At 40.6% G+C, this 13986-nt stretch overlaps 1 protein-coding gene across 6 annotated transcripts in view; it reads left to right on the top strand.

Annotated features, from left to right (window-relative positions):
• The window catches only part of sox6 (SRY-box transcription factor 6), a 129272-nt gene that overhangs the window by 25249 nt on the left and 90037 nt on the right, over positions 1-13986 (top strand). For 4 of the 6 annotated variants that reach the window (XM_082532827.1, XM_082532829.1, XM_082532828.1 and 1 more), the window contains one exon: positions 3742-3792. The exons of the other annotated variants lie outside the window; for them this stretch is intronic. In XM_082532827.1, the coding sequence (XP_082388953.1) occupies positions 3758-3792 (35 nt within the window). In that variant the 5' untranslated portion in view covers positions 3742-3757. The remainder of the gene's footprint in view (positions 1-3741; positions 3793-13986) is intronic. 6 annotated transcript variants of the gene reach the window in all.

The following is a 13986-nucleotide window of genomic DNA, read 5'->3' as shown; positions in this document are numbered from 1 at the left end:
GCGTTTAATTTGAAACATGAGCAGACACCTTTCAACACACCTTCCTAATGTTGGAGTGGCTCACACAAATTAATTCACTACTCATCTGGCAGCTCTGACTGAGGTGTGTGTGTGTGTGCGCGTGTGCATGCGTGTGCACGCCTCTATGCAAGCATGTGTATGTGCATTGTATTTTAGGTGATGTAGGGAGTCACTGGGATACCATTAACATTAGTAAAGGTAACATAGGTTGTATATATGTGTCTGTCTGTGTGTGTTTGTGTGCCTGCCTCTGGGTATGGGTGTTGAGTTGACATTGAGATTGCTTGGTCTTTTTTCCCCCCTATTTGGATCTCCATCCTCTGAAACCTGTTCTACCTTTTCACATGTTTTGCTGCTCCATTGAGAGTAATGAAAGGCTTATTTAATTAGATTGTCATCATGCAGCGTTTAATGCATCACTTCAGTTTTCATGGGACACTACTAACAGAGATGCTGAAACAATAACCTCATCTTTAAGGCCAAAAAGCCTTGGCACAACCCACTTATAGGTGTTGTTGGTGCAAAGTTACACACCAAAATCAACAATAATCGCACTTAAGGACATGGAAAAAAAACATGCACAATTACAATTGTTTTGACTGCTGTGAAGACTTGGCCTATTTAAGCCCACAGGACTGTGTATGTTCAGGCTTCCTAGAGAAGAAATGTGTCTCTGCTCTAATTATGTATGGTATCAAAGCTGCGGAGACAAGAGCCCAAAAAATAAACAAAATTTGCTGAACTTTGGATTTGGGTTAAAAACCACAGAACTGTAATTGATTTGGTGTGTGTTGTCTCCGGGTCACAGAACACAGGGCTCGTAGCTGTGGCGTCATGGTCGAAGAGAAGAGAACGTGGCTTTGCGAGCTGTGGGTGGGTCCTTCTGTGACTCAGAGCAGGGAGAGGTGTCAACATGGCCGCCTGGCCCACAGGGATTAAAGTGCCTCCCCCTCCCCACACCCTGCAGGGTTAATCACTGCCATTTTGGATCCATGCAGAGGGAGCAAATACACTCTCCATCACTGTGGAACAACTGAGACACAAGCAACCAGTTAGACTGCCACTGTGGGTAGATGTACTTTATAAGCTTCTTTCCACTCAGTACAATAGAGTGTTTTGAGCTCTGGTTTACTTGTCTTAAAAGGGTTGGAGTTCCTGGATCAGCGCATGCTCTTGCTATCCATTCTCATTGGGGTTTATTTAAAGGATATACCAAATAACCTGGGATGTAGTTACTCTTTGGATCTGTGCAGCCAACTTATGTGTCTCGCTGTGCACCCCGCACTATGTGAGCCTGTTAATGACTGAAGACTGAGAGTTCTGTCTCATGCCAAGACCCACATTGCTGCTGGCGGTGCATTAAATCAGCAGTCAATTTGACTGGAAGTTTGAAATCTGGGCTAGGTTAAGGGGATGTGCCGAAGCCGTGTTAATAGCTAGCTTGTTGTCCATATGGTACTGCTTTAATAGAGCACATTTGTTGCAGATGGTGGGAGACTTGGTTAGGCAGAGGCAGCTTTTGGCAGAGGCTCATTCTTCGAAAGGGCTGCCGCACTGCTCAGACTGGGCCAGGCCAACTTAGTGATGTCTATCCTCCCTGCTTCTTTCTCACCAAAAAGCCTGCCCTTGAATTGCAGCCTAGCTTTAATTTAAAGACTTTTTTATTCTGCATTCAGACAAGAGCAAAGACAATATAACTCAGTCACTTTTTCCTTAGTTTTTCCGTTTTTTTCATTTTTCTCTCCAAACCGCACCTTTACTTCCATAGCCTAAGCTCAGTTGTTGCTGACCACAATGGGACTGCAGACAGCAGGCACAGCTGAGGAAACACAAGCATGTTGAGTAAAACAGCAAGGGTTATGGAATACAACCAACGACAAAGATAGAAACTGAGCACAGCCTTATCTATTCAATTTTCACCCCAACTATTTTTAGAAGTCAGCGGAAGGATTAAGGTGTCAGTAAAACACATAGACTCAGTGACAAGTGAAAAAAAAGACCGTGCTCTTTAATCTAATTCTCATCCTGGCTTGTTTCAGATTTCTAAACCTTTTCTGTGGTGTAGGTTTTTTAAAAAAAACAAAAAAACTATTTATACATGTATTAGATTTTGTTTGTGTTCACTGTGCTTCACAGTGAATGCATATTTGAATTGGTAATTGTTTTAGTTTTTGTGTGCTTGCCTGCAGTCTATGTGTGCTTTTTGCACTCAGAGAAGTGAGGAGACACGCTTGATCTGCTCTGCACTGTTTGACGGTTGTTTTCTCACGTTGTCACTGGCTTGGTGTGCTCTGGCGTGGTGATGGTATTATGTGCACTGGGCCCAGCTGAGTGCAGAAAAGAGCAGAGCAGCAGCGCCCCTGGCTATGCCACTCCCGCCTCCCCAGACACCTTATTGTGAGAAAAGTCTCGGCTGAGCCCTCTGGGCCTTGTGGATCCACTGCCTTGCTAAGTGCTGGCCAGACTGAAAGGCACAGTGTCCTTGGGCCCAGCTCATTCTTTCCATTCTCTCAGAGGCTTTGTCTCATAAGCCAAGAGAGCAAGGGGAGAAAATGCCAAATTACACCCATGTCACTAAAACTTAAGGTGTTTAAGGGCTGAGATGTCATTCGCTGTAGAGTTTTGTGTTATTCATGATGATGAGGGAGTGCTATAGGAGGATAACTTCAGAAAAGAGTATTTTTCTTTCCAATGGTGTTAAAAAGTAGTGATTTTCACAACAGGAATTTCGGTATGAAGTCTTTACGGCCCTTGAATTTAAAAGATATCAAAATGAATAAAAGGACAGTGGAGAAATAAAGCGTTGAAGTGAAACGGCCTATTATAATGCCGAAAATATTTCTGCAAGATATCCTCCCCATATTTTCAGAGGCTGAAACATCTTTACTGGGCTTGTGAGATCAGAGAGACGTTTAATTTTCAACCACGGATAAAAGTTCCACTGACAAATCTGTTCCTTGACATTTCTGCCTGTTTTTCCCACTTAAAGCGAAGGACATGGAAGTCCTAATCAATTTTCAGCCAATCTTAACACAATAAAAGCACATATTATATACAGGCCAATAACACAGGATAATGGAAACCTGTTGTAAGTCAATTTTAAACATGTGTCTTCAGTATTTTTGTGGGTAAAGCTTCTGAACGACCCCTGCAAGCGGTGACATCATGACCACATCCTTTTGCCTCATTGGCGCTGCGAATCCCAGCTCGGGTACCCTTGCGGCCGGGCTCCCAGAAGCCACAGCACCCTCGCTACACATGGGCTGCAGCTGGACCACCGCTGGCTACTCTGAACAGGCTAGGGCTGCTCTGGGATCTGCGGTTACACTGCTGGATGTACATGCGTATATCTGCACACAGCAGTGGAAACAGTCTGTATAGAGATCAGTAGGCAGAGTTTATTTGATGCAAACATATCATCAGGCTCTCAGTGCAAAGCGATGTTGTATGCAAATCCACTCCCTGGATGGAAAGAGGTATAATTAATGATGTCAGATCATAAAAAGACAGGATGGGTTCTGAGTCATATTTCTGCTTTAATTAAAGACATAAGATCTCATATGAGGAAGATGTATGATCTCTGTGTTTTCTTTCTTTCCTTCCTTCTTTTCTCCCTTCCTCCTCCTCCTCCTTCTTTTTCTTCTACTTCTTGTTTTTTTTTTTTGTTTAATTATTACTCATTTCATAGTAAAAATGGTTCTCTGTGATTTCTCCTGCCAGAACCCCACACGCTGACATGGAGGGCTTTCTTCGTAGCAGCTTTTTACTGAGGTTAGTTTCATTTCCGTTATTGCCATTTAGGATCATAGGTCGGGCATGGGTGGTAGCGGGCTAACAGGGGTTAAACTCTCTGACACATGTTAGCTTTAGACTTTGTCCCGTGTGTGCGTGCACATGTCTGTGTGTGCGCATGTGTCTGTATATTTGAACATTGTCAAACACGGATTCTGACATATTTACCCAACCTGTTTGTTATGATTGTGCTCGTGTAGTGTGTGGCTGAGTAGCATGCTCACCCGGATAGCCTTAAGTCAGACTGAAAGCACACATCAACAGCTTGAGGGACACATGAGCTGGCCTTAACCCCACCCCCACCCTCTCCCTCCTTCCTCTCTGTATCACAGCTTAAAAAAACTGCAGGTCAGGGTTTCTGTCTTTAAGCTGCATGCCTTTGTCTGACCACTTTCTCTCTCTGCCTCTCCGTCTCTCCCCTACTAACCACCCCTAATCGGGGATGTTGGGGTTACTGGGGTGAGGCAGTCGCTGGGATATTGTTCTTGTGATGTACTGTTGTTTCCTGTCGTGCTCTGTGTTTGTATTCAGCGTGACATAAAGATTTACATTTTTGTCTTTACCCTTCCTGTGATTCTAATTAAAAATTTGTGCTGTCATTACACACAGAGGAAGTAAATAAGAGAGCTTATTTACCATTGGCTCCTTTCCTAGTCAACCACCTTCTCTAGGCTCCAGCGTTGCTCCCTAATTAGGGTTGGCTCATTAAAAGCCACAGCAGCAGCATCTGCCTTTCAAAGCTGCTGTCAGCCAAACTTTACTAAAGCTAATGAATCCTCTTTGATTTCTTTTTCAAAAGGTCACTTATTTGATTAAATTAACAGCATTTTTTTTCCCTCAGAACTGTTGGGGGCATTTTAAAAAGAAAGGACAATTTGATACCATTACTCTCGGTAGTCAAAATGTCCTTCAGGAATTCAATAGGAACATTTTTCATGCATTTAAATGTATTTTATTTATCTTTAGCATTCAATGAGCTCGAGTCCCACATTTATACACCTAAGAAAGAAGCAAGCTGATTTCAGAGCTTTCAGACAACTGAAATTTGGTCCAAACCTATTTTGCAAAGTCATACGATATAAGATGTTTTATTATTTTATTATATTATACAAGGGTTTAAAAAAATACATCTCTAACTGTAAACCAAAACTCACAAAAAGTGCAAATACTTACCTATATATTTTTTTATTTTTATGAATTCCTCATATAGTTTCTGTTCACTAAATAAATAAAATAAGTAATGCAACAATGTACAGTTACTGTTTTATCTTTCAGGGCATGGAACCAATTTATCTGGTGTGGTATATCTACTATGGTTTGACAGGAGTTATTCAGGCATGCAGCATGTTAAAGTTTTGAAAACATGTTGCCATTGCTCATTTCCATGTTTTTTTTTTTTGTCTTTTTTTTTTTTGAGTAATGCCACAAAGTGGACGACACCATTTAACTCTCAGCACCTGTCAAAACCAATCTGCTGGAAAAATAAGTGTACTAAAGATGAACTGCATTTAATAGGATGCGGGATAAAGAAATAGTTCTTAAAGCGATCCTTACATATACCACTTTTACAAAAATTAGAAGGCAAATACTGGAACATGACCTTTGACCATGGCTGCTTTTCAACAATTTCCTTTTGTTCTCACAGTCTAGAGAAAACACTGCGATTATTTTAAGTAAACACACTATTGCACTGCTAATCCACATCCTTCTGTCAATGTCTGTTTTAATTAAAGGAGAAGCAGCAGCAGAAAGATATCACGCACACTGGCTGGAGATTGGAGGCCTTAACAATCAGGCCAAGATTAAAGGCAGGCTTTGCTTCAGGGTTAGCCCTTTTGCTTTGATAAAGACTTGTGTCCTGGAGTGGGCTTTGGGGTGGGGGCAGGGGTGAAAAGGGAAAAAAGGATGCAAACAGGGGCGGATGGATGTGGCAGTTAGGCATTCCTCTGGTGTACAATCCCAGTATCTTTTCTCAAACAACAGAATTAGGTCAAAGGGAGCTTTCTGAACAAATTCAGACATATCTACTCCTATATGCATTTGTTATTGACTTTTTATAGTGTACTCCAAATCACCAAAGCATACCAGATGTGCCTTTCATTACTGTAATGAATCACAAGTTTGCTTTTGAGTCACACATACAGAGAGTTCTTAGCTGTAAAAGTATCCACTTTCATTTTTGACAACTGCTGCTTCCTAATGGCATCTGATACACAGCCGTCGTGAAAAATACATCAAACTCCAACAGAAAGCCCCTTATTTACCCCACAGCTCAAAGACTTTCCATTGTATGATGGCAATAATTGTGCGTTTCAAATTCTCGGTAATTGTAAAAACTAATGCAAAAAATTACAGCGCCCGATGTACACAGCGTCTTTAATGGACAATTGTTTGGGTTTTTGCATTACCGTAAGCCTCCCTCGTCGAAGAGAAGGTGCGTTTTCACCTCAGATCAATTTTTTATATGTTTATGAAAGATGTTGAACAGGTTTTTGTCTGCGTAGTCACATAGGCTGGGAAAATGAGAGCAAGTGTGAGAGAGAAAGGGGAAGGAAGAAAGACTGAATACAGACATACGAAGTGAGTGAGAGAGAAGCATAAGGGTAGAGTGAGGGAGAGAGATGTCTTCAGTTTCTGTCTACTCCCAGTGGGCAGGACCTCCCCCTACATTTCTGCCATTATTTGATGTAATGAAAGGAGAAAGTGTGTAACACTGAGATTGTTAATTAATTTAGTCTAACAAGATGAAGATAAATGAAACCCACTGAAGGTTGACTGGGCTAAGGGGCCCACTTAGCATTCCTCCTGCCCTCAAGCTCTGTCTCTCTTACTCCTTTACAATGGAGCACAGCTAATAGCTATAGCACTGTGTTTGCACAACCCCACTGAGCTCCAACCCAGCAAGTTTCGATGTGGAACTTTTTGGTGAAATATTTAATTCTGCAGCCTTTCTTTGTCGTGTCTCCGCTCCAGGATTTTTTAAATTCCAAAAACGTAGCTGATTCGATTGGTAATGCAGTTAGATTTAGTGGCCAGATGTGTGATTATCTAATTGAGTCATCTCGAAATGCGAGATAAGGCTCAGTTGACAGTTGCTATGAAACTACAAAGGCTTTTTAAAAAAATATGTGTATAGCAGTGCTTGTCAAATATGTCTTAATAGTCACAACTTTGATTATCTACTAACGGTTATGTGTTTTGGAGGTTGTATTAGTGGCGCTTCTCCACCGCAACTCTGTGGCCTCTTCACATGAGCCTGTGTCACTCTGAGCTTTTCCCCATATGAATGAGTGAGTCTTCTTCAAATGTAGCCCGGGGACTATTTGAGCAGAAAGCAGAAAGGACATTTTTCTACAAAGCCAGATGGTTGTCTTCATCCACAGTCCAAGCAAATCACCAGTCTATCGAGCTCCTGCCTCTGCGGACACTTTGTACAGGATCTTCATGGCAGCACAGACCAATCATTATGGCGCCCATTCTTTGCTCCCTTAGTTCTCAAGTCATCCACAATGGGTAGTTGATTGTATGGAAAACACCAGAACAATTATGTCCTCTGTTTTGGTGGCAGGGCAGCGTTTTAAAGTGCGATCCTCAATAATGGCCTCATTATTGTTATTCTTAGAGCAGGCCTCAGGAGAAAGAAGTAGCTGCTTGTAGTACGTCATTATTTCGTAAATTTCGATTAGCTCATCATGCTGTCTCCTGGCAAACAGAATCATAGCTAATTAAAAGTGAGTGAGCACTCTTGCCTGTAACTTAAAAGGTAGCACTCGATAGGCTGTTAATATGAAAGAAATGTTAAAAAAAAAAAAAAAAAAAGGAGGATTAGAGCTGTTACCCTGGTAACTCCAACTTCCATCTGCGAGGGAACAATGAACTTGTGTTCCTCCACCACCTATGCTTGAAAAACAGAAAGCGAGGAAGTGAGTGTACTGAAAGGACAAGACCCTTTTTAAAAAACAAAAGTGGGATCCAGGTCTAATAGGCTTTTTGGTGTGGGCTGGCTAGTTGAGATCCCCAGAGCATAGAGGAGCTAATATATGTATGTATATATATATATATATATATATATATATATATATATATATGTATATATATATATGTGTATATATGTATATGTATATATATATATGTATATATATATATGTGTATATATGTATATGTATATATATATATGTATATATATATATGTGTATATATGTATATATATATGTGTATGTATGTATATATATATGTGTATATATATATGTATATATATGTATATATATATGTGTATATATATATATATATATATGTATGTGTGTATATATATATATATATATATATATATATATATATATATATATATATATATATATGTATATATGTATAATTTTTTTCTAAAAAAGGTAAATGACCAGCGAACTTTGTTGGAGGATTGAAACAACGACTCATGTTTGGCCATTTTGGGGCTAGTAAAGGAAAATTTGATTTTCCGTGATATGACACACAACCAAAAATGTAAACATGTAGACTGAACTTTTTTTTCTCTTTTTGCTTTCTCACACCAAGAAACAGCTTTTGCATGCAAAACGATGACATGAAACACCTTAAGAAAAAAGAAAGAAAATATACTTTTAATACTATAATGTCAATGATTTAATTAAAGACTTGAAAGTGACTGGATGGTGATTAAAATGATTGCTTTGCTGTGAGTACAAATTTTTTATTATATTCTTTTAATTTCGAGCTAACACATATTTCTTGTGCATTACGAGGAAAAAGGCCTCATAGCTAAGAGCTACTAAAGAGCTGCTACAGTGAAAAGGAAAACTCCTGCTCTCAAACACTGCTGAGTTATAATGATCCATGACTATGGAGGAACACTACGCGTTTCTCTTTGAGTTTTATGTCCCTTATTACAGCTGCAATACGTCTGCTCACATTAAGCTAATTTATGGCTGAGGCCAGTGTAACAGCAGTATAGGTTAATGAATTTGGCATTACTAATTAAATGTTATTGAGGGATGAATATGAATCCTGTGGTTGGAACAGACAGCTGAGAAAGGGGGAGGAGGGGAGAACGAGACAGAGGACTTTCCTGCACTGTCTCGTTTCCTCACAACAAGTGAAATACGAGAGGTGAAGGTGGAGACGGCGCCGTGTTTGAGGTGAAATGGAAGACATCTTTGTTTCATTACAATGCCACGCCGAAATCCTTTCTCTGATTAGACGCACCCAAAAAGAAAATTGTTTATAGGCTCACAAAGTCTAATTTTCTAGAAAGGAAAGGATACTTCCAAGCAATGCCAAAGTAATAAGCAACACACAAGTCAGACAGAAAATAAATACAGTAATGCAAAATCAAGAACAAGTAATATGTAAGGCATTACTTTTTTGATATTGACCCAGACAAGGATTGTAAATATCTATATGGATGGTTTAATTCTCATTTTTCCTGCCACTCTTATTCTCCCTCTGTTTCACTCTTACTAGCGCCTCTACACTCCATGTCTGACATACTCTCCCTGAGAGCTAAACCTTTCAATTTAGATTTCAATTATCATGTTAGTTTTGTGATTAGACTTTAGTCCTCCAGGAATCAGACCTCTCTGCTCCTCTCTATTCCACTCTATTCCACTTCCCCTGCAATCACATCCCATCTGATGAATTGCGCATATAATTACGGAAGTTATTGAATATGCAGATCACTGCTGACTCTTGGTGTGCAGTTCATAATGCATCAACTCTAACTGTATCAAACAAGGGTCTCTGATAAAGACCCACTCTGATAATGAGAGAGGGCCAATGTACGCTATTAGTCAGAGACAACAGACCCCACAAAGGCTGAGACTCGATTAACAGAACAGAGACACGCTGCAATCTGTATGCCCGCTAAAACGGGCTCTGGGAGCAGCCGGCTCCACCATTGCACCAGTGCACAAGGTGTTTATGAATCAACCAAAATGAGGTATTTCCCCCATGTTACAGTATGTTGCTACCATGGTGTAGCATGCCGTCCAGTGATGCAATCCCTTAGAGGTTTTCAAGAGAGTGGAGCGAAGCACTTTACAGGCACACCCACAGACAGGGAATGTGGGAAATGTTTAAACTTTTGATAGCTTTTAGAGAGCTCTCCTAAACCCTGGCTTGTAAGTGAAAAGAAAAGGGTCTTGTGCTATTTTTTTCCTTTCCTTTTCTTTTCTTTCTTTCTTTTTTTTTTTTTTTTTTGCATTATGCATTTTGCTGTCAAAATCCAGTAGATTTGCAACTCCTCAACAGGTCCAAAAAAGCCCTCATTTTTTCCACATAAAGCCAGTCTTTAGCTTAAGCTTTACACACAATTGAGAATACAGGGAAGGGGGAGAAACCAGGGCCTGTATTTTTAGCTTAGGGCTATAGTGATGTGGCTTCCATTTATAGCAGATATGCCTCATATGCCTGATGACGGGTGATTGCCTTGCTGACACCACAGAGCGAGAGTTTAAAGAGTGTACACTAGCTGCACAACACAATCTCCATTACATGCTAACAGAAAAAGGAGAAGCACAACCCATCATGCAGTATGCCCAGTGACACATTTTTATTAACACGGTGTTAAAAATAAGTAAATAAGATGTGTTAGTCAAATTTGGTCACATTTAGTCACATTTATGTATCTAGACTGACCAAAAGTTGTGTCGCTAATTGTCCCCAAAAAAACCCCAACCTTAAAATGTTCATAATTTTTCACATTATCATGTTCTTTATGCAAAAGACCCCCCCCCCCCCCCCTTTTTAAAAAAAATGAGATTGCACACTTGTTTCCTTTAATGCCAGTTCACCTTGGCTACATGCACCTGACACCACTTGTTGGTAAAGAGGAGTGAAGAGGCACATTTTACTCACTATATTTGGTTTACTCCAAAGAAGTGCGTGTTTGTAATTTTCCTTTTAAATATGTTCACAGCTATTTAACTGGGAATCTTTAAATTATCTTTAAAGAGAACTAAAACAAAAACATCACCTATCTGCCATGCTGAAAAATCTTCCCGTGCCCCGAGTTCGTGGTGGCAAGCATGGATCTTCACTGCTATGGATGTCTGTGGTAATTAAGAGTAAGAGCAGGGTTTTAGTACATGGCGCTGTGGTACTTTACCTAGCCCCATGTTATATTTTTAGGTTAATAGGATTGAACATGTTTACACCAACTGGTATATTAAGAAGTGGTCAAAAAAGGTGGCTTAACTATCTTAAAGGGGATTACATAGGCATTCAAATAGGATATCAGTAGGTGACTAATTGGCTGAGACACTAACAGCAGAAACAGAACTTTTGCTTGTGTTCAGTGTGAAATGCCTTAGTTGTCTGTAAAATGAAAAGGGGAGAATGGTTTACAGAAGTGGCCAAGATTTGACTGCACTTTACTGCAAAGAGTGTGTTGCAAGTGCAACGACCTTTGTCAGGTTCCAGCTATTGTTTGCAGACTGGTTACACACTCTACAGGCTGTGAAAGACACATCTGCTACCTTTAGCTCAGCAGAAAGCAGGCAGTCAGTCAGGGCTGTGTGTATGCATGTGTGTGTGTGTGGATGGGGTCCTCCGCGTCCCCGCCGAGCAGCTGAGCTACGTCCTTATCCTCTTATCAAATATTTGTCTGTCCTTCACTCTTTATTTGCCTCCTGTTTGCTTTGTTTATTGAAATTTATCTCAGACAGATTGATAACATTTCCCGAAAGTTTGCAACATATTTTCTGTGTTTGCACTTTGTGTGTTTCTGTGTGCAAATTATACATATTTATCGTGTATTGTACTTGAGACTTTGTTCATGCCTATCTGACAATGACATGGGTATTTCCCCCCTCCTGTTATTTAAGTTTGTGAAGTCACAGTAGGAAGTTTGGTTTGATACAGCAGCACACTAAAACTGGATCAGCTTTAGAGAAAAGGCTTAACATAATACACGAACCCATATTTGTTTTATGTAGTTTTGACTGATTTCCTGACTGAGATCCAGAGGGTGATCATAAATGATTTTGGACAAAGGGCCTCTTTGTGTGAATGGGGGCCCAGTTGAAATGGAGGAGTAGTTTGAGATTACTAGATTATTTCCTACTAGCCCACTGAGTGAGGCGAGGCAAGCTGCAGCCCTGCACCGTGCTGTGCTGAGGCTGAGTATAATGAGTGTGGTGGCAGGGAACCACAACAGAGCCGGGGCACAGGCTGCCTGGGAACCAGAGGCCCATGGCCCACAGCCAAACAAACACACACACACACAAATCCTGCTGCACACTTGTGGCTTTTTAAGAAAGCAATTTAGTTAATGATTTCATTTTGGAACTCTGTCATGATGCATGTGTCTTCTGAGCAAGCCAGCAAAAGAATTAAGGAGAAGCTAATGCAGAGGAAAGAGTATTAGTAAACACAAGCTACCCCCCTTTACAACCGCAGAGAGAAATAACATACAACCAAGTGTAATGTGGCATTTTGCTGTGAACACAGCAAAAAAATCACATGGGTAATAGACTGTGGTAGGTGTAGTGCTCGTGGCTCCCGCATCGTTTTTGCATCGCTCTGGACAAATGCAAAGAAGAGCTGAAGCACAATGCGAGTGGTCAGACACATGGTTAGCAGCAGGCCCGTTTAAACATTTTGTGTTTCAGTCGGCATCTAATTCACTACAGCAAAATGTGCTGTATTTCCATGGAGTGGAAATACAGCACATTTTCCTGTTCAACCATGTCTGTCAGCTCTCTGATTTTATTAGGGCTGTGTTTCACATTCATTTACTCAGGTTTTCTCTGTGCCGCCCCATGAATGAAACCATTTTAGCATTGCTAAAACAGCAGCTTGTACATGTCTTCTGTGAACCAAATTTTTGGGCAATTACTCAGATCAGTGGCTGAGGTTTCTGCTTTTGCTCTTCAGATCTCATTTTTTCCTCCATCCTCTCTCCTTTTTTTCTGTATTAGCTGTCAATCACGTGTGGTAACTTTTAACCACCTCCAAACAGAGCTGGGTGCCAGCCATTCATTTAGCCCTTCACTTTTTCTTCACATCCAACCTGTCAGAATGACACACACTGTTGACCATGCTTTCTATTCAGCACTGGCAAATTAATTGGTTTCAGAGGTTTAAATCAGCAATCAATGTCAGTTTCCCAACATAATAAGCCTTAATCATAAATCTTTGAGGTGTGGCTTGCCTGACCCCTATTCATCATGGCTCAGCTAGATGGCCTCATCTGGGTGGAGCAAATGAACTACCCCTGTTTTGATTTTCCAATTGACATGTCACATGAAACATGGCTAGTCTCTGTCCTCCCTGGTTCTACCCCAGCCGTTTTTCTAACAGTCCTTTAAAAAACACACACACACACACACACACACACACACACACACACACACACACACACACACACACACACACACACACACACACACACACACACACACACACACACAAGGTCCCAAAGACAAAGAAGGAAGAGAAGCCCCTTTCCCTTGAGCAACAGTTCTCAATGAAAGCCATTAATTTATTCAGAAAGAGAAAAAGAATTGAGGGAAAGAAAGAAAAAAGCCAAAGAAGTACAAGTAGGTCTAACTGCAGATAATAAGCTGTTTTCCTCCCATCCCCTTGAATATGAATAGGACGGCTTAATTCCTACAGTGTTAAAGGTAATTTCCTTACTTATCCCACCGAGGATCACAAATCCAGTTAAAAGCAAGATTATTTTTCTTTCTGTAGAAAACAAAAAGCTAGCTCATTTTTCGATCAGGACTTGTAATGTACAGGTATATATTAGGGAAGTTAAAGGAACAAGAATAGAAACTGAGAATGTGGGGTACTGTGTGTTGACAATCCATATGCCAACCAACAGCAGTTGTAGCAAACCTGCTGCTGTTTCACTTTGGCACTTCACTTGCCAGTGATGTCCTCGTGATGGCGAGACCTGTTTCCTGCTGTGCAGCACCGCTTCCCCTCTAGTTTCATCAATCAGCCACAGTCACCAATTTTTTATTGGTTTTCCCGCTCCACGTAAAATTGCTCCATTATTAGCTGATGTCCACATTGTGGTATGGATGCTTTTGCTCAAGACTTCCTTTGTTCTTTCAAACTTCTCCTCCCTTTTGAGATTTCCAGGCTCCCTTTAGACTTATTTTTCTTCTCTTTGGCGAGTTGGGATACATCCCTTTACTTCTGTTTGGCACACTG

The sequence above is a fragment of the Aulonocara stuartgranti genome (genome assembly GCF_965226115.1).
Source record: "Aulonocara stuartgranti genome assembly, chromosome: 1".
Classification (NCBI taxonomy): Eukaryota; Metazoa; Chordata; class Actinopteri; order Cichliformes; family Cichlidae; genus Aulonocara; species Aulonocara stuartgranti.
The sequence above is the reverse complement of the archived record's forward strand: the minus strand, read 5'-3'. Positions and strand labels throughout refer to the sequence as shown.